Raw genomic sequence first — 27,613 nt, forward strand, 5'->3', positions numbered from 1 at the left:
AGGGGCATGTCCTTCCAGTGTTCATGAAAACAGATTTGTTAGTTTCTGTGGTCTGCACATAACACAAAATACTCTCATCACTTTGTTACACACAAGAAACCAGATCATAAATGCGTCACGTAGTGCTTCCATAATGTTTATTATAATATTTAGAGTAGTGCTATAACTTCTCATTCACTAGAGCTTCTGTTGATTCATAGTTTTCATGGACGTGTCGGTCTGTGGGACAGATGCTCCGCAATGAAATAACTCTTTAAAGCAACATGAGAGAAATCAACAAAAAGCTACCTAATATTTATTATATTACTAATTTACAGTCACAAAATGTCATGGAGCAGTTCAAAGAAATGTGTGGGTTTCCTCACTGACATAATAAAGAATATTAATAAATACATGTTTTTTTCCCCTTTTAAGAAGATTTCTGTAGTCTTTCTTCAAAAGGTCCGCTCTGAAATCAGTCTTGTTTCAGAGATTAGCTACAAAAAGAAAGATAGATGATACACAAGCAATTTCGCAAGGTGAGAGAAAGAACAAACAGCTGATTTTTTGCAAAAAGGGATGGACGTAAACGGGAACAAAATCGAGGAATCAATGGATACACAGTAGAAAAGTCCCGTAACTGTCTGCATCTCTCTTTATATTGCCAACATTAGACCAGCTTGCTTTGCATTACTGAGAAAATTGTCCCATATGTGTCAGCCTTTGTAGAGTTAATGGAAAACTCATGAGAGAGTCAAAGTCAGTGAAGGGTTTTAGGTCTGTTTGAGTTCGTAAAACAGACTCAACAAACTCAGTGCTTTCCAATCTCCAGCAGGAGAATCACCAGAAAACTCTTCAGTCAGTGATGAAAGCGAGAAACCAGTTGTAGTCAGTTTTAATTAGATTGTGGGTCAACTCTGCTCGGTGTATTATTACATCTTTCACCCCTCTCCACCAAGAGAACAGGCAGGAAACGGCACCGTGCCTTAAGTTCTCCCTCAACATTCGCTTGATTAATTTAAACAAAGTGCCCACTGTCTGATAGAGAAAGGCTGGAGTGAAGGGAAGGGACCAGTGAGGGGGTCACATTGAGGATGGTAGAGGGAGAGTCAGGACTTGATACAGTAAAGAGGAAGGGTTGAACTGGGGAGGTGTTGTATTTGGAGCCTGCAGCTCTAATTGGATTTGTGGGGTGCTTTGCTCTGCTCGGCAAAGAGATTTAAGGGGACCCTGTTCCCTTCTGCTGGGAGACTGTGTCGAGTTGTGCTTGAGGGTGAAAGTTTGTTTGTTTTGTTTCCTGAGCCGCTGCTCAGGCTGTCCAAGGCTCTGTTGCAATGCAGAGAGTGTGGGAATGTGGGTTTATGTGTGAAGGACTGAAAAGACGAAGAGGAAACAAGACTGTGTCCGAAAGTTTGCGCTGTTTCAGAGCCTGTACATAAAGAGCGTTCCATCATTAAATACTGTCTTTTAAGGTTATTTGAGGACGTATGAATGGATTTTTGGATGAAATTGAAGGAAGTTATAGAAGGAAGGAAATTGACTATTTTCCGAGTTTTTCAGTAGCAGTTGCATAATATGTTTAGAGATGGTGACCTGACCTTTGACTTTATGTGAGCTTTGAATTTGACGGGATAGTTTTACAGAGAAGAACCAAGGGCCTTTCTGAACTACAGCAGACTACACCTGTGAATTCAGCGTTATAATGGGTAAGTCCTGACTCTCAACAAAAGCTAGAAACTCCTCACTGTTCCAGTGGACAGCATAATGTTTGTTTCTCATTTCCTCTTCCTCTGGACTTCAGAACAGGTTCGTCTTGATGTTGGGGTTGGGTTTTCTGTGGAAGGAGGACAGGACTCCGGCAAAGGGCCCGGTCATACTGTCTGCCGGCTGCCAGGCCTTCAGAATCTCCTGAGTCTGGGCGGCGGGCTGGGCCACGGCTGGGTTGGAGGGCCCGAGGTTGGACCAGCTGGGCGGCTTCAGCCCCTGCAGCACCGGAGAGTTGGAGGCGTTGATGTAGCCGCTGTTGGCAGGAGCCGGGCTGGGGCTCAGGCTGGCAGGGCTGCCCATGTTCCCATTTGCCGAGCCCGGCAGGGAGGCCGTGCTGTCAGGCGTGGGGCTGCAGGTAGACTCTTTGGACTCGTCATCATCGGATGAAGATCTCAGCTCTCCGCCCTTCTTCCCTCCTGAGCTGCTGCTGGAGCTGCTGCCCGTGGTGCCGTTTGAGTTGTTGGCCTTTGAGTTGGCTGCACGCTCCTGCTTACGAAACTTAGCACGCCTGTTCTGAAACCACACCTGTAAAAAAGACAGGGATACAGTTAATATGTGTAAGAAACATAAGATAGGCTATAGATGGATGGATAGATAGATAGATAAATAAATATGGAGATAAAAAGATATATCATTATAGAGATATGTAAATGATAGATAGGCCTAGATGGATAGATGGATATAGATATAGAGATATAGATAGAGATATAGATATAGATAGATAGATAGATAGATAGATAGATAGATAGATAGATAGATAGCTCTAAATTCCATAGTTGTCCTTTGCTTGAGTTGTGTTTAATTTATTCTACCTGAAACTCTCTTCATGTTTAAGAAAGCAGAAGAATAAAAGCTGCTGCTCTCACCTGAACCCTGGCCTCGGTCAGGTCTATCTTCAGCGCCAGCTCCTCCCGGGTGTAGATGTCCGGGTAGTGCGTCTCGGCAAAGACCCTCTCCAGCTCCTTCAGCTGGGAGCTGGTGAAGGTGGTCCTGATGCGCCGCTGCTTCCTCTTCTCGTTCAGGCCGGAGGGGTCCGAGAAAAACTTGTAAGGGACTGTAAGGGAAAAATGATATCTGTTAATGGAATAGTAATATTTGAACGTTCACCAGCAGAGAGGGCCTGCGTAAATGATGGAGAACCCGTATAACTCGTCAAGATTATTATTATTTTTATATATATATATAAGGTACAATTATGCTTTTAGTTACTGGTTTGTGGATGCCGGTTTATTTTATTGACTAATTGTTTGAAGGGTTTTTTTCAAAGCCAATGAGAATATATAATATGCTGAATGCCCTTTACAGACCACATTTATAAAACAATAATGAAAACGCTGATCGCTGGTTAACTCCTACTTTTTTACATACTTATTTGTTTTTTTTATACAGCATAATGTAGCCAAATTTAGTCTCAAATTAATTACAGGCTATACACATCTATAATTTAGGCCTGTTGATCGGATTCATAAAATGTTTTGAATTCAAAGCAACAGTATAAATGTCAGTTTGCAATTCAAATCTATTTAGGTTATTATGGAGTAAGGTCACGGATAATGGAAATATCAAGAAACATAAAACGAGAATTTCCGTGCATTTTGAAGCTTGTTAAATGTCACATTAACTCGATCAGAAAAGAACCTCTCTGCTCTGAGAAATAAATCATTAGGCTTGTTTTGATGGGAGTGAGAACAGGGTGACAAATGTCTGCAGTTCTTTGCGGAATTAAATCAATGCATGCGATTTGCAAAAAGCAAAACAATAAATATATTTGCATAATGAGTTTAAAATAATTAATGTAGTTCGAATGTAAGAATTGGACACAATTATGATTCAGGCAAATGAACATTTTATCACCCAAACAATGTGTCCGTTAGGCGGGCCTCTGGCCAGCAGGTGTGTGGGGTTCGAAGTTGTTTTCGATTATTCTCTTAGAAAATGTATATTATTATTATAATAATAATAATAATTTTAATTATTATTATCGGCAAATATGTTATTTTCTTTATAAATTGGCGCATACATGCATATCAATGCCATTTCTCACATTAATAGACGATGTTTCACCTTAAACAATATATATATTAAGTCATCATATAAAATAAATAAAGCATTTAACGGAATTACCATTACACTGCCTCTCTCCAATAATTCATTTTCCGTAATTTATTCTAAACGAAAAATTAAGCGAATCAAGATAAAATCCATGTAAAACCATTCAGGCTTTTAACGATATAGACAATTTGGTCGTCAATAACGAAAACAAAAATCACAGTTCCATATTTCCTCCCACCCCTCTGCTTGCTTAACGTCTAATTATGTCACCGCTCAGCATCAAGCCAGAGAAAATGATGGAGACGACAGAATAACATAAACATTTATATAATTGCTCTAACATTGTGTATATCCCCGCAGACCCTACCTGAGGAGTATGGTGTGGGCTGGTGCTCGCGCAGGGCTCCCAGGGTGCAGCTGGCCGTGCTGAGGGGGGTGCAGCCCGGGTTGGAGAAGGGTCCGCTCCGGATCGGGTTGTACTGGAAGGAGCTGGCCTGGCTACAGGAGCTGAAGTCCGCGTAGGCCGACGCTTCCATGGCCGCCATGCAGGAGTCATATGAGTTCAGGTAGGAGTAATCCATCTTATACATGGAGAAGAGCCGGTGCAAACTACCGGTTTGCCAACAAAAAAGCAAATAACTGTGAGCAGAGGGGCTCGGGTGTGTCTGCAGCCGTCTTTAAGTGAGGAGTTGCAGGGAATATTGTTCGGTATGTCTCTCCAGTATCTCCCAGGACTGAACTCCTGTCAGTGTTATATCTCACTCTGACGGGACTGTTTTTGATATTTCTCGGTTAATAATCCAGATGTTTTTCGCCTTTTTCTCTTCACTCTTCTTGTTCACTTTCTCCTGTTGTCTCTGTTCGGCTCTCCTCTCTGGACTGCTCCTCTCCGTTTGACAGCGCGCTGCAGCTCGCGCAGTGTTTATAATAAACTTGGCAGAGCGCGAGACAATAGCGAGGCGGTGGTCTAGTTTCCATGACAATGCCCCCCCCACTCCTCCCACCACTCACTGCACCGCCCACGCGCTCCAGAGCATCGCGAGCTCGCAGGTGTCAGCAGAGTTAAATCGTAGGGCTAAAAAAACGAAATGCTTCTTCATTTAAAAAGTTTTACATGTGTTTCCTTTATCGGACGTTTCTAATTTTGACGATTCAAGTCAATATTGGACTGAAATCAAGCGTTAATCTCAGTTTCATCAGCTCAAACTCTCACAATGTTCAGCCATCCAAGATAGGCAAATACTTTTGTCTTCTCCTGAATTTAGTCTACAATGTTCTTTTTCCACTATTTTGATGAGATACTTTAATTCAAGTAAGAAAACAGCCTTGCCTAACAGCCTCTTTGGTTAAAATATCACAAGATTATGAGCCTGTAGATATTTTAAATGAAAGAAGCAATATTCAATCGGTTTGGGATTGAAATGTGTCCGATATTGGATGCATCTATTAGAAAACACTCAGGCTAGACACCATTTTGCTGTTCTGGGAGCATCTTTTCTGGTTTATTTTTGCAAAAACCTACCCTATTATAAATGCTAACGATGCTAATACAGTATATTTAACCTATGAACATGTGACTGCATTGTATCTGTTACAGGCTGAGGAAATTGATCGAATAATGCTCCATTGCTGATCATAGTTTCACTGCCCCTCAAACGGCTCGTGGAAACAAGTGAAGCTTAGCCACAGAAGTCTTTATGTAGGGGAACACGTCCAGATGTGACGGTGATTGGTAAGATTAAAAGCTTTGATTTGATTCCGATCACTTTTTACGGAGATGCCACCAGAGTGAGCGTCACTTTGATGTATAGGACTAGAGAGGGAAGTGGCTGCGGAGACAACTGAGCATCCACGACAGGCTAACCATAAACGCATTGACGCTCCATAAATTGGTTTAAGTTTATTGTTCAGTGTCATACAATGTGATAAGTCATATCCCACACGGCCCCCAACACACGCACACACACACACACACACGCACACACACACACACACACACACACACACACACACACACACACACACACACACACACACACACACACACACACACACACACACACACACACACACACACAACACACACATTCTTGAAACCGGCTGTATGCAGTTTTCAAATCTGATGCAATTCGAAAACACGACATTGCAGTCTCTGTTCATGAAATTAACAGGCGTTTTATTAGAGGATACATTTCAACAAATAACATAACCCACAAACCAAAATTAGGTTTTCCGTGAATGCGATAAATTAATTAAGTTTGAATTGTGTGTGTGTGTGTCTCTTATCTCTTCTTGACCAGAGGCTGCATGATGATGCTCCTTAATGTCATTAACCCACCAAACACGCGCATGCGTGCATTTGCCGCGTTGCACTCACTTAAACTACCAATAAGTATAAATAATAAGATTTGTTTAAAGCGTTTATTATGTGGTTGGTGAGAGCTGTGGATGTTTGGGGCGGGGCGGCACGCGGAGCTGCTGTTGATAGAGTTGTTGCTGCTGATGTTGGCTCACAGTTCTGGATGAACGTCACTGATGTCTGTCGCTGTGTCCAAGTCCAGGCCATGCACAAGAGCTCTGGGTTTAAGAGGGCAAACCTGAGCCCTATAGTCTTTTCACGTAATTATTTCTAAAGATATAGCCTATCGCACTTAAATACAATAACATACAATATTAAAATGTGTGCGTAATTACGCACGACATACCAGGCCATTCTTCTTATTATCATTATCAATTTCAGCCTTATCACTTATTCCTTATAGGTGATATACGCACACGTGTCCAACCCACATGGACTTTTAAGACACAACAAGTTTTAGTCATAAACAGTTTTGTTTTCCAAAACATATAGACTCATATAGGCTTTTAAACATATTTGAGTTTATGTGATCCACTTAGTTCCAATATTCTTTTAGCCACTTAAAATATACACACATTTTTTAAGCCTGGTGATTTTTGGCCTTGCACGTCAGCTCAGGACGTGCCGTATGTTGTGTGTCCTTGTCCCGTCTGCTGGGTTCAGAGGTGAGTTTACCGAGAAACTTAAACTGTTTCAAAGTTAAACTCTACGTTTCTACATTCCACAAAAAGAGCAGTCAGGAGCGACCCTAGCTCTCCCGCTTTATGCATTTAAACTTTAATCCCTTCAAAGAGGGGACCGGTCTCTTCCAGGCCACTAATCCGCCCTATAGTGCTTCAGCGCAGGGGGAGACTTCTCCTCTGCGGAGGCTTTAACTTTGGACTTTTACATTCATGGGGGCGATTTGACGGAAACAGTAACGGGGATCTTTGGCATTCATGACGTCTGAGTCAACAGAGAGGGACACAATGGTCCCCGAGAGGCTCCTGAGGGCCCCTGAGAGAGGAACCCCGACTATAGGGATTATAGGCCCATGGAGGACTGTTATAGGGGATATTTTATGGAAGCACTTAACATAGGCTGTCCGTTTCTAATGAGGGTTATGATTGTGTTATCATCAAAGGATCAATAGATTTGTTCCATTGATCATTGATATCATTGATATAAAACTCTTTCCTGATCTAAAAAAAACATGTTGTATTGGCAGGAGACAAAAAATAATAATTCAACGATAAAGACCATTTAGGCTAATGAAGGAGAAAATATAGGTCTACAGAACTATACGCATAAATAATAATTGAGTAGGTTTTTATGCATTTGTAATAATAATCAGATTTAACTGTAATTTTGGGTTATTTTTCCCTTGGTGAATTAAGGCTTCCTGTTCAAATATACTATATGTGAAGCCTTGGCCTACAAATGGCTTATATCTGGACTCTTCTCTGTGCTGGAAACACTATATATATTTTTTTTCTCCAAAAATACAATAAAGATATCACTAGCCCTTATATTCATACCCGATACTTTGTCTATCTTATCTTGAACACGAAAGGGGCATGATCTGTAGGGAAATCCTAATCAAATTCCCAACATGTGTCCTCCCCATCTTTCATGCCACTGTAATTGTTTGTGATTGTCTCCACCGGCTGCAGATCTGTGGCGCTGCGCTGCATGCAGATCGGCCTTAACGACGCAAGCAGCAGGACAACGTGTGTGTGTCAGGGCCCAGAGACTGGTCCCTATGATGGATGACTGGATGGATGGTCTTGATGGAGAGATGGAGAGGTGTATGGATAGAGACAGGGGATAAGGGATGAGTGAAAGATGGAACACTGGTTTAAAGAAAAGCCACGCGGGAGGCCCCAGTCCGGTATCTGTCTCGTGACACGCGGTGGTGGTCTGAACACCAAGTGAAGCTGTCAGTCAGAGAGAGGGCCTGCGAGCTCCATCCATCATGAAATCTCCAAACAGAACATGTCCTGTGCGCCGAAAGCTGTTTTCCTGATTCAGACTGAGACAGCTATTGATCCTCATGTCTGGGTAGAAACCTCCTTTATGTCAAGATTTGTAAAACACACACCTTAGAATATTTTAGTAAGAGTAAAATAAAGTCAGGGCCACTGCAAGGCAAACTGATTTTACGATGCATGGGAGCATAACTGATCATTGCTGCAACTGGAGACAAAAAAAGATATTAATGTTGTTCGTTTTGATAATATTGCAGAAGCGCAAAAATAACCCTCATGCCGCTTGATTCACTCTGAGATTACATTTGAATTAATATGATAATAGTGTATAATAAGAAAAAACTAAAATAGCTGTGAACATCTTAACAAATAGCCACATTTATGCTTTTTAAAACCCCTACAATATACTACAGTGAGAGTTTAGATTATTATAATACATGTTTTATGTATATAAAGCTGTTAATTATTGTTGATGATTTGACCTTGATAACGTGACTAATAATAATAGTATAGGGCCTAGGTAAAAAATGATTGAATGTTAAACTCATTTTCCTACATGCATGCATTTTCTCTCGTTCTTGCATTTTGTGGTGCTGCATATTGAATTATTAGGCCCATGGCGAATCACGGTGGACATCGTGTGGGAGTCTGTTTTCGTTGCACTGTAAACCGTTATAAATGAGTCCCTTAATGCTGATTTGATTGTAACCTGTGCGTATTTTACGCAAAAGCAAAACATTGTTGATTGAATTCACTCACTATCTCTTTTTACCACATAAACACACGGTATAAAATAGATATTTCCTTAATCTGTGTAACATTTTCCGTTTAGCATGAGTCCATAATGTAGCTGAGATTTTATTTTAAATATCCTGGATGTCAATTGTGACAAATCCTATACTCTTGGCCAATAATTTGTATAATTATATATTAGGAACCAAACGTCTCTCTCATTTGGTATGTTCTTCCTCCCTCAGCTGCCTAAACCCACCAGGTCAGTGTGAGCAGCTGGCTGTGTGCACCTGCAGTGTCACTAAAATGTGTCGTGTCATCGCCTCTCTTAAGCTCCCCTTCCCTCAGAGGTGCATTTGATCGCACACAAAATAAATACAACATCACATAACCTGCCGTTAACATGAGCCTGCGTCTTTACAGCAGCAGAGGCTGGCGGTGCATTTGATTTGCCCGGTGATGGATGAGAGACGGTGCAGGAGGGAGGGGGTGTTTGGCCAGGGGCCGGGGGGTCCCGTCGGTGCTCCTGTCCCCGCATTTCAATCCCCAATTACCGGAATGTGCCGTGACGCTCCGGCTCGAGACGACTGTGCGAGTCTAACCGGGTTACAGCAGCAGCAGCACCTGCACTCTCCACTCAGGTAGTGTAGTGTTGATACACGTGATCAAAATCAACGTGGGCCCTAGCCTACCCCTCAACAGGAAAATAAAATACTGATACAAATAGGATATCATAATGTTTATTTTTATTTAATACCATTAATCAGATATTTTTTTGCATTATTGTGCCCTTTATGAAGGTCGATGCTTTAATCTGGGCCAAGGTGCATCATATCACTTAAGGGAAGTTTATAAAGACATGATGCATATACATATCATAATTGGGACATTTAAACAGCCACTGGTTGCAGTGAAGAGCATCAGTTGCTGCTTGACTAAACGTAGATATTGTAAACAATCCCGAAATTATAATAAGATTGGAATGGAAAACGTGAAGTGAATTACAGTTTAATGAGAATAAAATCGTTCTACAGCACAAAGGCTCACCAGGCTGAAGTTTTGTCAATTTCCACAAATGTGGTCATACATTTTAACCCATCAAATTACACTCACACTAATTTAAGTCCACTCTTACATCAATTCAACATGCATTCATCAGCCGGAATATGACGCAGAGCAGCTGCGGTTATTCACATGCTGCGTACAACTCTCCACTGCGGCACCAGATCTGTATTATCCTAATGGATAACGGCATGTTACTTAAAAAAGAAGCTTTTTAGGATAAAAAAAAAAAAAAAAAAAACAGGTCCCGGGAGAGACACACACACACACACACACACACACACACACACACACACACACACACACACACACACACACACACACACACACACACACACACACACACACACACACACACACACACACACACACACACACACACACACACACACACACACACACACACACACACACACACACACACACACACACACACCACAGCTGGAGCAGCGAGGGATGGCCGCGCGCAGGAGAGCTTCTCCAAACACGCTAATTAGATCTCGAGCTCTGGCCCCGCGCTCTGAAAGCAGCCCAGCGGCGGGGCGCGCGGAGCTGTGGAAAGTTAATTGAATTAAATTCCCTCTAAACTAATTAGGCTGCAATCTGCCACGCGAGCTGTCCCTGAGCAAGGTTCGAATTAGGCGGAATGGATTCTTTCCTTTTCTTTAAAAGAAAGGAGGGCAGACTGGTGTGTTTTTGGTGGGGTCCTTTATTTGTCTTTTATGCTAATTCTCCCAGGGGACTGTCACGTGATTGCCTTGCGGTAACCGGAAGGCATCCGGTGTGTGCAACGTCTGTCCGTCGGTCCGGCCCGAACCACAACAAAGCCACTGAAAGCCCGACGTTAACTCAAGAGTCCAACATGTACAAAGGCTGCCGCTGCTTCACAGCTGCATGGATGAGGAGCATCTCTAGAGCTGAGAGGACTGAGGTAATGGAGGTGACATCGATCGCTTTCCTGGGGGAGCACAATAAAGAGGAGAGGGAGGGAGGGAGAGAGGAGAGGAGTGCGGAGGGACACGGATGAAAATCCCCCGTTAAGAGCAGCGACAGATATGATAATGGGAGAGCCTGCAGTCGTTCATCATTCACCACCTCCACCTGCTGCTGCACCTCTCAGCTGCTGCAGCACAGAAACTGCTCTGAAATCAAATGCACCCAAACTTCTTCAGCTATCTTTTTGTTATCAAAACAGAGATTAGTAATCATAAGCAGTAGATGTCATGAGCATGATTTCGAATATTAATCAGCATTGTTCATGTTCAGAGCATTTATTTTAGACCATCTCAAATCTAGGGATTTTTTACTCAATAAACCCGGCTACTTGTAACTGCCTGGACAAAATGTGCCACTGCTCCTGACTAACAGGAGTTTTTTTATGTCTAATGTGCTTTGTCTGTTTATTGATTAATGTAAGCCTATTTTACCTGAAAGGACAGAGGTGAGAGGAAATGAGAGGGGAGAGATGGGGAAGGACAGCAACAGAGAACAAGGAACCAGGGATGTTTAGCACCGTGAACACCCCAAATTTTATCTGTAATTGAGTTGATTAGAGCTTGTTTAGATCATTTACACCAATAAACTAAGGCCATGCATTATTACTGACTCTAGTGGCTCTGTGTGCAGCTCGAGTCTGTCTTTGATCAAGGAACACAATAAGTTACCAAAAGGAATGTAGTCTTTTGGTACCTCTTAGTTTTTTGCTTTGATACATGTTTGATTTCTCCCATCTTTCTTGTCTCCTGTCATATTTGACGTTTTACCTTTACTTCTCTGGGACAGAAAGAGAGACAGATGGACAGCAGTCCACGAGGGAAGGACTCTGAGAAAAAGGTGGATGAGAAGCTGAGTATGAGGCGGAGGGAAGATGGGGGGATGGAGAGAGCAAAATGTATGGAGATAGAGTGAGAGGGAGGTTAGGACGATGGAGGGCCAGGTTTCTGTTTCTCCATAATCTAATCAGAGAAATGGCAGCAGTCAGAAATAGCCTGACGGACAGACTAAGAGCCTCTTCTCTCTCCCCTCCTCCTCTTATTCTTGTCTTCATCCTCGGGGAGGGTAAATGGATACACACACACACACACACACACACACACACACACACACACACACACACACACACACACACACACACGCCAGCTTGACTTCCTAAAACCATAAAGTGTAGATGTGTTTGAGGGTTATAAGAGATTGGAAAAAAGCCTTGAGGTATCATAGCAAAACCTGATCTACTGACCAGATTCAGCTACTTCAAGAGTCCCACTTTTGAAAATACATGCAGGTCTGTGGCTCATTTGATCCACTTCACAGCATGCAGATAACATTTTATAAATAAATACAATTAGTTTACAGTGCAGACTACTAGTAATGTAGCCACAGTGTAGGGTTAGGTTCAAGAGTAGTTGTCAGAAACCTCTTAAAATCTGTACTTACCATTGTTTCAGTTACCGTACAACGAATCACCAGGAAACATTGAAAGGGAGCCAACAGTAGTCGTTAGGAATTCACAAAATAAAATGTATTATTCTGCTGAGGTACGCTGATGAGGAGGGTCTAGATAAAAGCGACAGTCGTTTTTCAATATCCATTACTGAAACTATACTAATCATGGAGGAGATGGAGAATAAATGGATACAACTTTCAGTTTTCAATCATTTCTTAGTCTTAGAATTGCCTTAAAAATCTTGTTGGAGGAAACTGCTTATGTTGTTATTTTCATTATTGATTTATCTGTTAATTTTTTGATAAATCGTTTGGATACTTAAATGTCAGAAAATATTGAAAAACCGTGAATCGCAGGTTACCAGAATGAAATCTTCAACAAAAAAAAAAGTGAATCTGAGAACATACAAACAATTAATTTAAGATAATAGAAGACAGTGTAAAGATGCTGTAAAGATTCTCTATAATGTAATTGATTGATAGCAATTTATGTCATGATGACAAATTGACTACCAATTATTTTAACGCTAAAGAATATAATTATAGCTTTTTACTTTCCCATATCAACAGGGAATGACCACTGTGACTCAGGCTGTAAAACAGGCTGAATGTGTGTGTGTTGCTGGGGGGTCCAGGCGGAGCACAGTAAGAGTGAATGTGTCCTTTTCCTGCATGCTAATTCGTCCCTATAGGGGAGACATTCCTGCAGGGTGTGTGTGTGTGTGTGTGTGTGTGTGTGTGTGTGTGTGTGTGTGTGTGTGTGTGTGTGTGTGTGTGTGTGTGTGTGTGTGTGTGTGTGTGTGTGTGTGTGTGTGTGTGTGTGTGTGTGTGTGAGAGAGAGGTCTTCTACGTTTCTGTGGCATTTGGCGCGCTGCATTCCCTCCCAGCGTCAAACACAGAGCAGAATTCCAGGGAAATTCCTCTGTCATGTTATTTTACAAGGTGGACAAGCGTTATTGTTGCAGAATTCCCACCCAGGCACTGGGTCACACACACACACACACACACACACACACACACACACACACACACACACACACACACACACACACACACACACACACACACACACACACACACACACACACACACACACACACACACACACACACACACACACACACACACACACACACACACACACACACACACACACACACACACATCCATCAGGAGTGTCAGTGCTACACGAACAGAACAAAAAAAAGAGGAATCCCCTTTTTGTTGTGATGACTTTATTTACACGGTGGAGGTTGGGATACAAGAATGAAAAATGTCACTCCATTACATTTGGCGCCTTGTCGAGATGCTGTTAAAACATTTATGAAACAACACTTTGAATATTATTTCTTTATGTCTCTACATTTCTCTTAATGTCAGTGTACAGCATGGAGCACTTCGTCGTGACAGAAGATACTTCTTTACATTTACATGCATCAACAGAAACAATTCACAAGGCAGTTTTATAACCCATCATTCAAACGGGCTGCTATACATTTCTGCTTGGTATTTCTCCACTAACATATTAAACACTGAAATGAATTAGCAAGTCGTGTTCGCAAACATTTATCAGTGAAGCTCTGCTAGTGAGGATTTTCTAAATGAAGTGAACATTTAAGTGAACACAGGCAACAATCTGAGGCAATGCCAAACTCTCTTTGGTCATTAAAATGTTCCTGTCCTTCAAAGCAAACGGACAACTCGTAGATGTTATTCATCCACACATCCTTTTGTACGTATTAAAGGAATGTAAGTGTTGCTATTTGTCAACAGATCTGTTAGGATTTTCCCCATTTGATGATATTTTTCTCTGCTAAATCATGCAACAACAAATCTACCACTCAGCCTTTTAATGTGGGACATGCCACTGTTCATTGCCATTAACTTAAATATAGCGTTGAATAAATATTCAATAATTTGGCTGTTTTCAGTGCTCTACACTATAAAGTGGACATTAACTTCATCAATACGTCAAAGCTAGGTTCATTAACAATAGGCTACTACATACGTAATGATATGAAGTTTAGTTTAGCTTATACAATGGCTTCCCTCCACTGATGGGATGTTTGATGGCACTGAAGCCTCTTTGCTTCGTTTACAGCCTGCAACATTTACTCACCCTGCACTTAGATTTGATATCCAAAAACTGTGTGCACAGCTCTGGATATCAGCACCCAGCTGATAGGAAAGTCTGTTATATGATACACTTTAATGGTCACGTAGGATGACTTTATATACTGCTTACAGCACACATAGTTGGCAGATATTATACTGCGATATTGCGAAAAGTTGGCATGTGATTACTGCATGTGTGTACTGAAACAGAGAGGCAGTGATGTGTTTATCAGAGGTACTTTTATTGGTAACATCCATCAAGAACTATCCATGCTCCTGACACTATGATGATGCTGTGAGTGTGGAAAGTGTACATGTGTGCATAAATATCTGGATAGACTCTCTGTGTGTCTGTGTTAGTGTTCAGGGCTGAGCGGCGGACGGATGTCCAGCGTTCTCGATGTGCTGTCCTCTCCGACCACCTCCAGGCGCAAGCTGGGCGTGCTCAGATCCTCCTGGTCCTCCGATTGGACGGTGAGACGCAGCGTGCAGCCTTTGGGCAGCAGCTCCTGCTCGTACGCCGCGGCTAACTGGTTGACAACCCGCCGCTCAACCTGAGGGATCAGACGGGTTAGTGGGGAAGAAGGGATCAGAGAATTATATTGGTACCACTTTACAATAAGACTACCCCTATAAAGGATTCATAAAGGGTTTATAATTAGGTTATTAATTAGGTTGTAAACACTTTACAATCGTTAAGATCCATTTATAAACCAGTTCTAACATAGTTTTTATACATCAGCCAAACGGCTCGCTGCACCCGCACTGCGAGGGGGACCCAAGTTCCCATGAGCAAAAACACGTGGGTTTGCTATCCTGGCTCCAAAATGGTGGAATGAGCTCCCATTGAAATCAGGACAGCAGAAAGCTTACACATCTTCCGGCGCAGACTGAAAACTCATCTCTTTCGACTCCACTTCGAGCGATAGAATTATTAACAAAGCACTGCTAACAGAGCACTTATATACTAACAAAGGACTGGCTTATCTAAAGCCAGTTGAGTAGCACTTGAAATGTTTGTCTTTATGAAACCTGATGTACTTATATGATTCTGTTTTCTTCAAGATTGTATCTTGTTGGTCGAACGCACTTATTGTAAGTCGCTTTGGATAAAAGCATCAGCTAAATGCAATTTAATAAGCACAGGCTCACTATTTGGCAAGATGACAAAGCCTTATATTGGCTACTTAGTGAGAATCAACTCAGTGAGCAACAGATACCAAGGATGCTGGCTGATGAAGAAGCCAAAGTAAGCTAGGTAGCCAATATAAGGCTTAGCAGTACAGATACATGTGGGCTCACTATTTGGCAAGCAACCGCTCACAGTTGCCCTGTTTATCACATGTCTTATAAAAGCTTATTAATGATTTATAAAGTGTTCACAACCTAATTAATAAATGAATTACAAACTATTCGTAAACCCTTTATAAGGGTAGTCTTATTGTAAAGTTGTACCATTATATTTAAAGTAGTATACAGGCTGTGTTGTCTGAGTTGTGCAGGTTGTTTGGCCCATAGCATCAGATTATTCCCATTTCCTTATTTGCAATTAGAATATTGTATTACTTATGTTTATTTATATAACAGTCAAGGATTAACTAACCATAACTGCATTGTTTATAGAAGTTATGAATAGACAGAAAAATATGTACAAACTACTCTGATCATCAATTAATAACAAATGATTGTATCCTACAAAAATGCACTTTTTTCAGCATCCTAAATATCTCGCTTTTCTGTTTTATAGACCAGACATTAATCTAGAAAAAAAAACGCAGTCTCATAATTCCTGAAATAAAAATAAGTTGCAGTCATTTCATATCATTGTATTTAACCTTTAACTTCTGAAAATCAGTCATTTTTCTCTACTGAAAGGAGACCCTTTGGTTATTTGACTAATTGTTCGGGCTATAACATATTAGAAAAACCCCTAAAAACCCTTCTTTCTAAAAGCACAAGCTTATTGCCAACACTCATACAAGTTACAAAACACATCACGTGCAAATCACACACATAACCAGAGTTGAATCGAACTATCCTAACCCAGTTGCAGCTCATACCTCATGTTTGATGGAGCGTGCTCCATAGTGCATGTTGTACCCCCCCGCCAACAGGTCCAGAACCGGGCGCTCCCACTGAAGAGTGATGTCATGGCGCTGCTTGGCCTAATGACGGAGAGAGAAGAGAATAAGATTGCCGAGGTCCACACACACATGTCTATCAAACACTGTTCGTCTGTACATCTGTTTGTTCCAAATATCCACAGATTTATATATCATCACAGTATACAGTATTTATTCTACTGTGCAGAATTGAATTTCACATTCTGTTTTATCTTAATCTATTGTACCTGAACACAGCTTACTTATTCCTGCATTTCTAATTGCACTATTTCATTTCATATTTCTTTATGTGTCTAGCTTATCGTATGTTGCACTGTTGTCTCCGATTAAGAACCAATTGCCAACAGCTACACTGTGGCTTTAGTGCATATGACAACAAATAGTTCCTCCTTAATCCTTAAAGAAAAAAAGTGTTAAATGGGTGAGCTTAAAATGGCAGGCCTTAAGTATAACACACTACCATAAACAGAGATCAGACGGAGCTGATGGTGGATGCAGGAGACGGACACAGAGAGCAGATAGTGTCACGCAGCATGTCTGCCAGCGCTAATCAACAGGCCCTTAATGCGTTTTAATCAAACATCAGTCAATAGCAGCAAGCGGGGCTGCTCATTTAGCTTCTCATGTTAACACTCCATTCAATAAGTCCTACGCCATGTTTTACTCCAGAGATGCAAACACTAATATCACAACATTTAAATACCGTATTAAAGGCAAATTATGATAGCACTGAACATTTAATTGATTTCATTTAAGTGAGTGACAAACAAACGTCTCCTGAGGATTCTGTCATAATGAGATTTATGCTGTGTGTTCGCAGCCACATGCAGACAGAAGCTAGTTATTACGAGACACCTCAAACATTAAATAACAAAAAGAAGAACACACACACACACACACACACACACACACACACACACACACACACACACACACACACACACACACACACACACACACACACACACACACACACACACACACACACACACACACACACACACACACACACACACACACACACACACACACACACACACACACACACACACACTCATGAGTGAGTCATGAGTAAGGGTCCTATCAGCTGCCTGCAGGGTCCTGCGGGCTCTCAGGAGACCCGCTGTAATATTAATAATTAAATATTGATGAAGGCTCCACATGTTAAACACTGTAATCACATTATAGTGAGTAGTAGTGGCACATCATATTGATCTGGTGTGTTCCTGCACAGCTCAGCGGCTGCAGGAAGAAGTGGGCGGGGCCTACAGCCCCACTGCAGGACACCCAGGTTATAAATGTCGGGTGCTGTGATATCACGGTGTTGCGTACCTTCTTGGCCCAGAAGTTGAGCTCTTTGGTGACCAGCTGCAGCAGCTCTGAGTGACAGAACGGCAGGAAGTATACGATCTCATTGATCCGACCCAGAAACTCATCCCTCCGGTAATGAGCCTGTGGAGGAACCAAAGAAGTGACAATGACTACCGATGTCTCTCAGGCCAAATACAGGACACTGATGAATTTTTTTTCTCTTTCCTGCTTACCTTTAGGATTGGTCGAATCACACTTTCTTTAAACTGCCGGGAGATTTTGACGTCATCCCCTTTCTGTACGTCCTCTGGGGAAAATGACAACATCCATTTCAATTCCGATTTTGTTTATCTGAGGGCTCTGTATGTCTTTACCGTGTCACACAAAATCACTATAGTTGGAGTGAATGTGTTCACTTTTCTTAAACATTTATACAATCATTTTGTAGGGAAACTATTTGACCATACTTCACATTATTATATCACAGCAACAAATAAAAGAGTAATGTCAGAATGGGATTAAAAGCGTTCTCGATGGAGGAACAAATAAAATCACAATGTACAATTTTGATGCTGTAGTAAAATGACAAATGTTACGAAACAAATGCAAGTCATCCTCGTGTATGCTTTTGTATTTAGCTTTGTGTTTCTCACCGAGTTTGTCCGCCAGCTTCCTGCGGCTGACCTCTTCTGCTTCCTGACGAAGCTGCAGTGCATGCTGGGCAATTTCATCACTTGCGATGTTAGAGGTCATGATGAAGATGGCGTCTTTACATTCAATGGTTTTCCCCTTACCGTCTGTGAGGCGACCCTGAGAGAGCAAAAGTGACTCGTTACAGTTTGCAAATGTCTTATAAATGTGACTAACAGATATTTCTGTGCTCTTTTGTGTGTGTGTGTGTGTGTGTGTGTGTGTGTGTGTGTGTGTGTGTGTGTGTGTGTGTGTGTGTGTGTGTGTGTGTGTGTGTGTGTGTGTGTGTGTGTGTGTGTGTGTGTGTGTGTGTGTGTGTCTGTGTCTGTGTGTCTGTGTATACACATACCTCATCAAAGAGCTGCAGCATGATGGTGAGGACATCAGGGTGGGCCTTGTCTACTTCATCGAACAGGACCACAGCGTTGGGACACGCCTTCAACAGCTTGGTCAGCTGACCGCCTTCCTCGTGTCCCACGTACCCCGGCGGGGAGCCAATGAACTTTGCCACCTGGGAGACGAGGAACAGAGGTACGTTTTAAACTATGTAACACGCAAAGTAAATTGTAAGAATCACACTTAACATATAATGCTCAAAACCACAAAACAATTCTGGTGTGAAATGATGAGGCAAAATACTCAGATTGACTGATTAAATGTATCAACAAAGCTTCCGAACGAGGAACAAATATGACATTTTTGTTTATGCATCCATAATGAGTACATACAGAAGTAATCGAGGGTCTTACCTCGTGTTTCTCCTGGAACTCGGACATGTCCATACGGATGAACCCCTGCAATCACACGATGGGTTAACCTCCATACTCTGCTGTATCAGTGTGTATCATCTTGTTGAACATCTGGTACTAATAGTTACCATGGAAACCAAAATAAATTGAATTCTCTGTCATTTCTTCACAGCGGGAATAGGTCGCTAAATTAAATGTCTGTGTTTTTTATCTATGAGAACACTTCTTTTCCACCTATTGACTGAATGTAACATCACCTCTGTGTATACTGTGTGTGTGTGTGTGTGTGTGTGTGTGTGTGTGTGTGTGTGTGTGTGTGTGTGTGTGTGTGTGTGTGTGTGTGTGTGTGTGCACATACCTTTTTCAGGTCCTTGTGCATGTAGCGAGCCACCTGTTTAGCCAACTCTGTCTTTCCTGTGACATCGGACAGATCAGAGACGTTAATAAAAGGAACAAACCGTGCCCTCCATTTAATCATTTTTAATATAAAAAACACAACCCCTTCTTATTTTTTTGAACACATCAGTATGCAGAGATTTCAGGAAAACAAGCTTACTCATTTCCGACAGAAAGACGATGTCTCTCCTTCTCTAAGTGCTGGCCTAAATCCCAGTGCCTCCGACAACTAAGCTTTCAATCATCTGCCGCTCTCCAGAAGAACACATTATGTTTGTCGCTAAAATATTCTGCATATAAATGCTCATATATGATATTGATGTCTTGTGTTTGGTATGGGGATGATGATTGTGTGTGTGTGTGTGTGTGTGTGTGTGTGTGTGTGTGTGTGTGTGTGTGTGTGTGTGTGTGTGTGTGTGTGTGTGTGTGTGTGTGTGTGTGTCTTGTTGCTGTGTTTAATATTGATGTCTTATGGCCACAGTTTGTCGCTGAAGGCAACAGAGAATATGAACACCGCCTCTCCTTCATCTATCTCTCTGGCCTGTCATCTCACCATCTCTGTCTTTTTTAGCCATCTATCTGGCCCTTAATATCCCTCCGTCTTCCTCTCTCCCAAACACACACAAACACTCACACTTCTTCATCCTGCTGCTGTGTGAGAACATTTCAACTTTTCTCTGTACCAGACATGTCAAGTTTTGTCTTTTACTACTGAAAATCTAATGACAGAATTAATCCAAAACTTGTGTTCCTACACAAGTAGGACTCGGCACTATATTGATATTGTGATATGAGATTAGACAGGGTGTGAGGATTCTGATATAGTTATATTAAATAAGTGTTGTCTTTTTCTGGTCTTGAAAGGCTGCATTACAGTAAAATTATGTCATTTTATGAATTTACCAGACTTTTCTAGCAGTTTTATTATTTGCCTTTAGCCACTCAGCGATTAAATCCACAAAACTAATAATACAAATTTATCAAAACCTTTATTCTATAACCCACAATATCTCTGCAGTATCTATATTGTGATATTTATTTTCTTTCATATACCTAGCCCTTTACACTACTCCATAGTACACACAGCTTTAAAGCTAACACTGGTATTTTGGACAGCCCTCCATGAATGGTTCTCTTTTATTTTTGTAGTCTTTTTGAGGCATTGTCTTATTTCTGACAGTGTGAGAAACAGATGCATGGACAGAGGAGTGCGGTGTGAATCTGTTGTGGCAGAAAGGTCACCACAGAGTTTGGACAGTTTCAATTCATCCCCCCCATCCCAGTGGATTTCTTTAATTGAAACGGCTGTAGAGTTGCTCTGAGATGTGTTCTCTCTCTGCGCATCAGAAAAAGAGTCTGGCAGTGTTTTAAAGTGCAATCAGCTGTTTATGACACCTAGAGCTCAATGGGCTGCAATAAACTCAATATTAGAAAAGGATGGCATTTTATAAGCCAATACTGGTCAATCAGAAAATGCATTGATCAGTCAAAATCATACACACATGTAAACAATTATTCACAAGCAACTGCATTATTTAATGCTTTTCTTTGGACTATATTGACTTCCGTTTCACTGCTAAGATATATTAGTATTTGTAGATTGGGTGTATTGTGTGTAGTAATATGCACATTAGCAGCAGCTCTGCTTACTGAGCACCAGATAGAGCCAGGTTCATGACCTCAGAATTGCTGCCCATCAATGTTTTTCAGTGATTCAAGATGGTCTCCGGTTGGAAATTGATTGATGATCAGCTTTATTACCCCTTAAGGGAAATTGGTTGAGAAACAAGGGAGCCAATCACAGACGTGTGGGCGGGACTAAACCAGGTGACACTGCCAGTGTTTAGTGGCTTTTGTTACCAACTGCTAATGTAGATGACGTCTAACAATAGAATACATTTAACTTATTCATGATGTCATTACTTTCCTCTCCGAACTGTTGAACGCATAAATGGCCTGTTGAATGTAATAAAAGCTCTTAGTGTGTTGACTATAGGAATAGTTCAGCACGTAGATCGAGAAGGAACGACCTTTGAAAAATGTATTGTTTTAGTTGTTTGTCTTCATTCCTTCTTTTTCGAAACATGAAGATATTTGCAATTTATCGTTACATTTGAATATGTAATAAACAGTCAAAAATGTTGCTTAAAATTCTTATTTTGTTTCACTGAGTAAATAGGATTCTTCGAAAGCAACCCCCTTCACTGAACGCTTGATAGTTTCTCTAATTTGTGTTAACCTTGCACAGTGCGTGTGCCACGTGTGCTTTTGTAGTCTTGTGTATTCTGTTTCTATTGAAACCAGTAGTCTGTCAGGAGGAAAATACACTCCGCGAGCATTCAACAAACTTCAGAAACTCAACTTGCTCGAGTGTTCTGTTTATTTTGGCAGCTACTTTCAAGAGAGTGCTTTTTTTTCATGAGATAAAACGACAGACAGGAAGTGCTTGGTGTGAAAGATGAGAGTGATTTACCGATTCCTGATGAGCCGAGGAAGAGGAATACGAGAGGATGCTCTTCGTCGTACCAACCATTCTCCTTCCTCCTGATGGCTGCAGAAACACACAGAGGCAGAACACTATTATTTCATTTATTTGCCTTTGCACTCAGTATTCTGAGTTTCTCCAGACTGAACCGAGTTGACCCGAGGGCGACGGGTATCCCAGAAACTATGATAAAAGAGTGAGAGAGCAGGGATGAGAAAAGGGTCAAGACATTTGAGCGAGAGACAGAAAAAGGGAGACAGAAGAGAGAAAACAGAGCAGGAGAGCAAGATGAGAGACCTCCAGAAAGCTACCCACGCTGCCTCTCTTCCCCCCTCAGTCAGTGGGGCCATTAGCCAGCAGTAATTGTGTTAGCCTCCCTGGCGCGGCCATGGTGAAATCAGTTTAGCATGGATCGCAGCCTCACACACACACAGGCACACACGCTTGCTTAAAGAGGAGTGCCTACCCAACCCTGCCATCACCCCAGCAACCACACTCACACACATGCAAAGACCAGATGATGAGGTGGATCCGAGGCGAGTAAAGAGTGCATTTGGCCCGTTGTTTCAGCCTCTCCACGGAGAAGCAGACACTAGCAGAAAACTCATCCAAACCTGAAGCTGTTGAGAGGTCCGGGCCAAAAGCAGAGCCGTATACGGGCAGGGTTTGGATGATAGCAGGTCCGTAGTTTATTGGTGGCATTGAGCTAAAAGGCTCAAGGTTTGAGTCCTCTGGCAGGCTGAGGCCTCGCACAGTCCAAACACACATCGTTGGAAACTCTAAATTGCTTATAGGTATGGATGTCTGACTGTGTTTGCCTTGAAAAAGACTCTCCATCTGTTCAGGGCGCTTTAACCCCCAAACTGATGAGCAGGGATACAAAATAGTGTTGGATGTGTCCTGATTGTGCCACTGGGTAAGTTCAAATGTCCACAGTATGATCTGTGAATCCACCTCTGAGTACAACTGCTGCTGCAGAGCTGGTGTTTACTTTATTTAGCACTTGATGGTGGTCAGTGATTATTCTTATAGTCCAGAGAACCTTTTATATTTCGTGTACCAATATATTTCACTTGAACTTCTTGTCGTATTTGGGTGGAAAACAACTCAAAAGGCTCAAGGTACATCAAATGGAGTTCAAACGGTAAATGGACTGCGTTCGTAGCGCTTTTCTAGTCTTTAAAGCCCCTCCATAGTGAAAACTTTGTGCAGCTTTAGAAATGTATAATATTTAAAACAAATATCGAAACGATATCAATGCTGTACATGAACCCCAAGCCCTATCCATCAAACCTATGTTTATTAAAAAAGCCAAATGATCTAAAAGTACAGAACAAATATAGTATGGTTTTTAATATAACAGTTTTACCTCTGGTTATAAATGTTAGCATTTAAAAAAAGGTCCTACAAGTCTTTTCATCTCGAATCCTGACCTGTTTGAATCTAACAAGTGACAACACAATCTTATTCAAGTCTTAACCCAAAAACGCTGGTGGAGCTTTAAAGGTCCCATGTCATGCTTTTCTGGTTATTACCCGTCCCCTTCTGTGTTATGAAGGTTTTTCTGCATGTAAACGGTGTGCAGAGTCACAAACCCTCAAAGTACACCCTGAAGCGAGTAAAACTCTAACACAGAAAATACCTCCCCAAAATGCCTCGTTGTGATACGCCATTGTCCATTTGATTCTTCCGGGTACGCATGATGTCAACCGTACCCGGAACCAAATGGATCAATCCGTGGAGCCGTTACGTTGCGTCCGCGGAGCCGTTACGTTAAGCCCCCGCTGATTGGTCCAAATTGACCAATCCACGGACTTCCTCACACACACACTCAGTGCAAGCAGCTCTGCTGATCTCTCCTCCCTGGCTGAAGGCTGATAACAGACAGTTGGGATTGCGGCGAAATTCTCTCTGCAGACCCATCCTCACAGCGTTTATCAACCTTTTTCTTACTCAATATCAAGACACACTTATTGTTTTTACTTCGGCTGTGACTTTGTGTGTGCTCAGGATGAGTTTGGCTGTGTTTCGCTGTGTATCGCTAAACAAGGAAACAACACCTCCACGGAGCTTAGCGCGATTCACAACGTCCCGACCAATCAGAGCACACTGTGCTCACAGGGAGGGTGGGGGCTGGAGCTACTGGAGCTACTGGAGCTACTGGAGCTACCTGGAGCTACTGGAGCTACCTGGAGCTACCTGGAGCTACCTGGAGCTACAACGAGCCGTTAAAGGCAGAGAGTGAAATTCAGTGAATAGACGTAGTTTACAGAGATGCTGTATGAGAAACCAATGTGAGTTTGGAAAATTGCACAGTATAAATCTATTCTAGTAGACCTCAACAATGGAATTATGATCAGTGGAAATGGCCATGACATGGGACCTTTAACGGCCTGGTAAAATTATTCAACATTTGTCCTTATTTGTCTGCCCTTTGACAATTCTTCACACACCCATCATGCATTCTTCCTAAGTTGTTGCCATGGCATCTGTTCTCAACATAAATATCTTACAGTTAGCATCTCAGTTGAAGATAACAAGCTAGAATATTGCATCTGAGAGGTGTCGATTTCTTGGCAAGTTATCGAGTGCAGCCAGAACATAAGTGGCAGGAGAACGCTGTGGCCAAGTCGCTAAAGAGAACAGAGGAACCACAACTTGAATGACACTTCATCAGCCACAGTATTATGTCCTGTCAAAGAGCATCTTCTCCAAGATGATGAGAACTTTCCTGCTCACATTTTGAAATCCAAGAGGCCGTGTGTGATGCAGTGAAGCTAAAATACTTCACGACAGACACCAGTTGTGAGTGTTAAAGTAGCTTTTAATTGCTGATAATCATTAAGAGCAGATTCTTGGCACGAGGGGAGAAGGAGCGGGAGGTAGAAAGACGATGGGAGAGAGGGGAGCAGCATGAGGAGCGAAGATAAGGAGAGGAGAGAGGAGTAAGGATGTAGGAGATAAAGAGAGGAAAGAGAGAGAAGTGATGGAGTTAAGGAGACAGAGAAGCAAAATGGTGTGTCAGAGATGGACACAGAGATGAATAGTGACAAGAGGGGCTCCAAAGCTCCGTCTGCTTTATCAATGACTGTGTGAATGACAGCGTAACCTTCTGTGTGTGTGTGTGTGTGTGTGTGTGTGTGTGTGTGTGTGTGTGTGTGTGTGTGTGTGTGTGTGTGTGTGTGTGTATTTTAGCTGATTGAGACCGACTTTGACAGAAGGGCACATTGACATTTCTCAGAGGACCCTCACGACAACAACAAGGAAAGGAAGGAGACACAAAAACAAATGAAAGCTTGCGCTCTCGCTCGCTCGCTCTCTCTCTCTCTCTCTCTCTCAAACACACACACACACACACACACACACACACACACACACACACACACACACACACACACACACACACACACACACACACACACACACACACACACACACACACACACACACACACACACACACACACACACACACACACACACACACACACACACACACACACACACACACACACACACACACACACACACACACACACACAGTGTGTTGGGCAGGTCTGGTTGGCTCTAACATGATTACAGAGGGATGATTCTCCTCAATAACTCTTAGCCCTGAGAGCTAAACCTGGATCAATCTAACCTCCTTCCTGTGTGTGTGTGTGTGTGTGTGTGTGTGTGTGTGTGTGTGTGTGTGTGTGTGTGTGTGTGTGTGTGTGTGTGTGTGTGTGTGTGTGTGTGTGTGTGTGTGTGTGTGTGTGTGTGTGTGTGTGTATCTTGCTTCAGGCCAGCTGTTCGTCATGAGGAGTTCAGGAGGAAACAGCAGTTTTGGAGCCATGACAACACACCAAATGCCAGATATGAAAAAAAAAATAATCTTCCCAACGTGGTTTGCTAAATGGATACATTTAGATATAAAAACAATTAGTGTATAAGTCATGGTCGATAGTTCATCATAAATCAAAGCATCAACAACTTTTAACAATTAATAGTTTTTTCCATTATACGTGATTTTTTTATTTCTTTTTAACTAAATCACATAATTATTAACTTAATATTTGCAATTTCAAAACCTCTCATTGGTATCTTTTTTGTGTTGCTTTTACAGAATGATGGGTGGCATAAGAGCAGCTTTTCACTAATTGTATCACTCTTATCATTCAATATTTATAATAAAACACATTGTTGTAATGTATAGGTTGCTTCTTCATTGACTCTGGTCCTGTGCAGCTCTCGTTATCTGTGCATCTCTTTCTCATTTGTTGTCTCAGTATATCCCTTCCGCTCATCCTGGTCCATCTCCTCATCTCTAAATCTCTACTTCCTCTCTCTGACTCATTCCTGCTCGGCTCATCTTTGATAAACTGACAAAATAGCACATAACACAACATGTACAAATTATTTGTAGATTAATTCTCCATCTGCTTCTGGCCTCTTTAAGGCATCCCTCTCCTTGCGTTCAATGTGTGTGTGTGTGTGTGTGTGTGTGTGTGTGTGTGTGTGTGTGTGTGTGTGTGTGTGTGTGTGTGTGTGTGTGTGTGTGTGTGTGTGTGTGTGTGTGTGTGTGTGAGAGAGATATATTCACTGTAATACTTCCCAGAGATCAATAAGCTGTTCCTTTATCACTGCGGCGACGTCTTCTATGGCTTTCAAGACAATTTGCCACCATAACAACAATCATTCATCACCTTGCCAAAGACTAGAATTCCCCCGATTCCCTCTTCCAAGAACGTAACTATTGCTCAAATAGCAGTTTGTATTTTCAGAAGCTTTAGTTTGGATGTTAATAATTGTAGTTATGTATACACATTTTTTTTATGTTTGGAAGATAAAATCCAAGTTGTTCTCCTGTTGGTTATAAACTCTGCAGTATTTGCTCGCACGGAATAATATTAGAGATTATAATATCCGCTTGTAGCTTTGGGAGTGAGTTGATTATTTTCACAAATCTGTCCAGGATCATAAAAATAACGCACAGCCTCATTCTTTGCTGCAGAGCCCTTTCTTCTCTCTCTCACACACACACACACACACACACACACACACACACACACACACACACACACACACACACACACACACACACACACACACACACACACACACACACACACACACACACACACACACACACACACACACACACACACACACACACACACACACACACACACACACACACACACACACACACACACACACACACACACACACACACACACACACACACGGATCAATACATGGCCTCCGTGGATGCCTGGTGTAATATCAGCTCTTTACTGTCTGCTGGGTTATTGTGCTCTAACTCATCCTCCCTCCTCTTCTCTATGCATTACACTCGCTCTCTCCATCGATGCTTTGTGCTTCTCGGCACATCTCTGCTACCTC

General features: G+C 42.0%; 2 protein-coding genes across 2 annotated transcripts in view; both read right to left on the reverse strand.

The window, feature by feature from the left end:
- Window positions 1-581: 581 nt before the first annotated feature.
- phox2a (paired like homeobox 2A) lies at window positions 582-4,677 on the reverse strand. Its single transcript, XM_079676615.1, has 3 exons — window positions 4,166-4,677; window positions 2,613-2,800; window positions 582-2,271 (listed from the first exon to the last, which is right to left on the reverse strand). The coding sequence occupies exons 1-3, from the start codon at window positions 4,386-4,388 to the stop codon at window positions 1,777-1,779; spliced, it is 906 nt and encodes a 301-aa protein (XP_079532741.1). The 5' UTR covers window positions 4,389-4,677; the 3' UTR covers window positions 582-1,776.
- An 8,901-nt stretch (window positions 4,678-13,578) lies between these two features.
- clpb (ClpB family mitochondrial disaggregase) overlaps window positions 13,579-27,613 on the reverse strand; it is a 34,035-nt gene continuing 20,000 nt past the window's right edge. The window contains 9 exon segments of the mRNA XM_079676614.1: window positions 13,579-15,029; window positions 16,536-16,640; window positions 17,931-18,050; window positions 18,143-18,216; window positions 18,563-18,719; window positions 18,949-19,110; window positions 19,349-19,393; window positions 19,707-19,762; window positions 22,218-22,295. Of these exon segments, the coding sequence (XP_079532740.1) occupies window positions 14,832-15,029; window positions 16,536-16,640; window positions 17,931-18,050; window positions 18,143-18,216; window positions 18,563-18,719; window positions 18,949-19,110; window positions 19,349-19,393; window positions 19,707-19,762; window positions 22,218-22,295 (995 nt within the window). The 3' untranslated portion in view covers window positions 13,579-14,831.

The sequence above is a fragment of the Notothenia rossii genome (genome assembly GCF_949606895.1).
Source record: "Notothenia rossii genome assembly, chromosome: 4".
In the NCBI taxonomy this organism is placed as follows: domain Eukaryota; kingdom Metazoa; phylum Chordata; class Actinopteri; order Perciformes; family Nototheniidae; genus Notothenia; species Notothenia rossii.

Bases quoted from the DNA above. Each gene is read 5' to 3' on its own strand.
- phox2a (XM_079676615.1), bottom strand. From the start codon at position 4,388: ATGTATAAGATGGATTACTCCTACCTGAACTCATATGACTCCTGCATG. The intron at 2,801-4,165 runs GTAGGGTCTGCG...TTTCCCTTACAG, and splicing joins GCCCACACCATACTCCTCAG to TCCCTTACAAGTTTTTCTCG. The intron at 2,272-2,612 runs GTGAGAGCAGCA...TCTTTTTTACAG, and splicing joins TGACCGAGGCCAGGGTTCAG to GTGTGGTTTCAGAACAGGCG.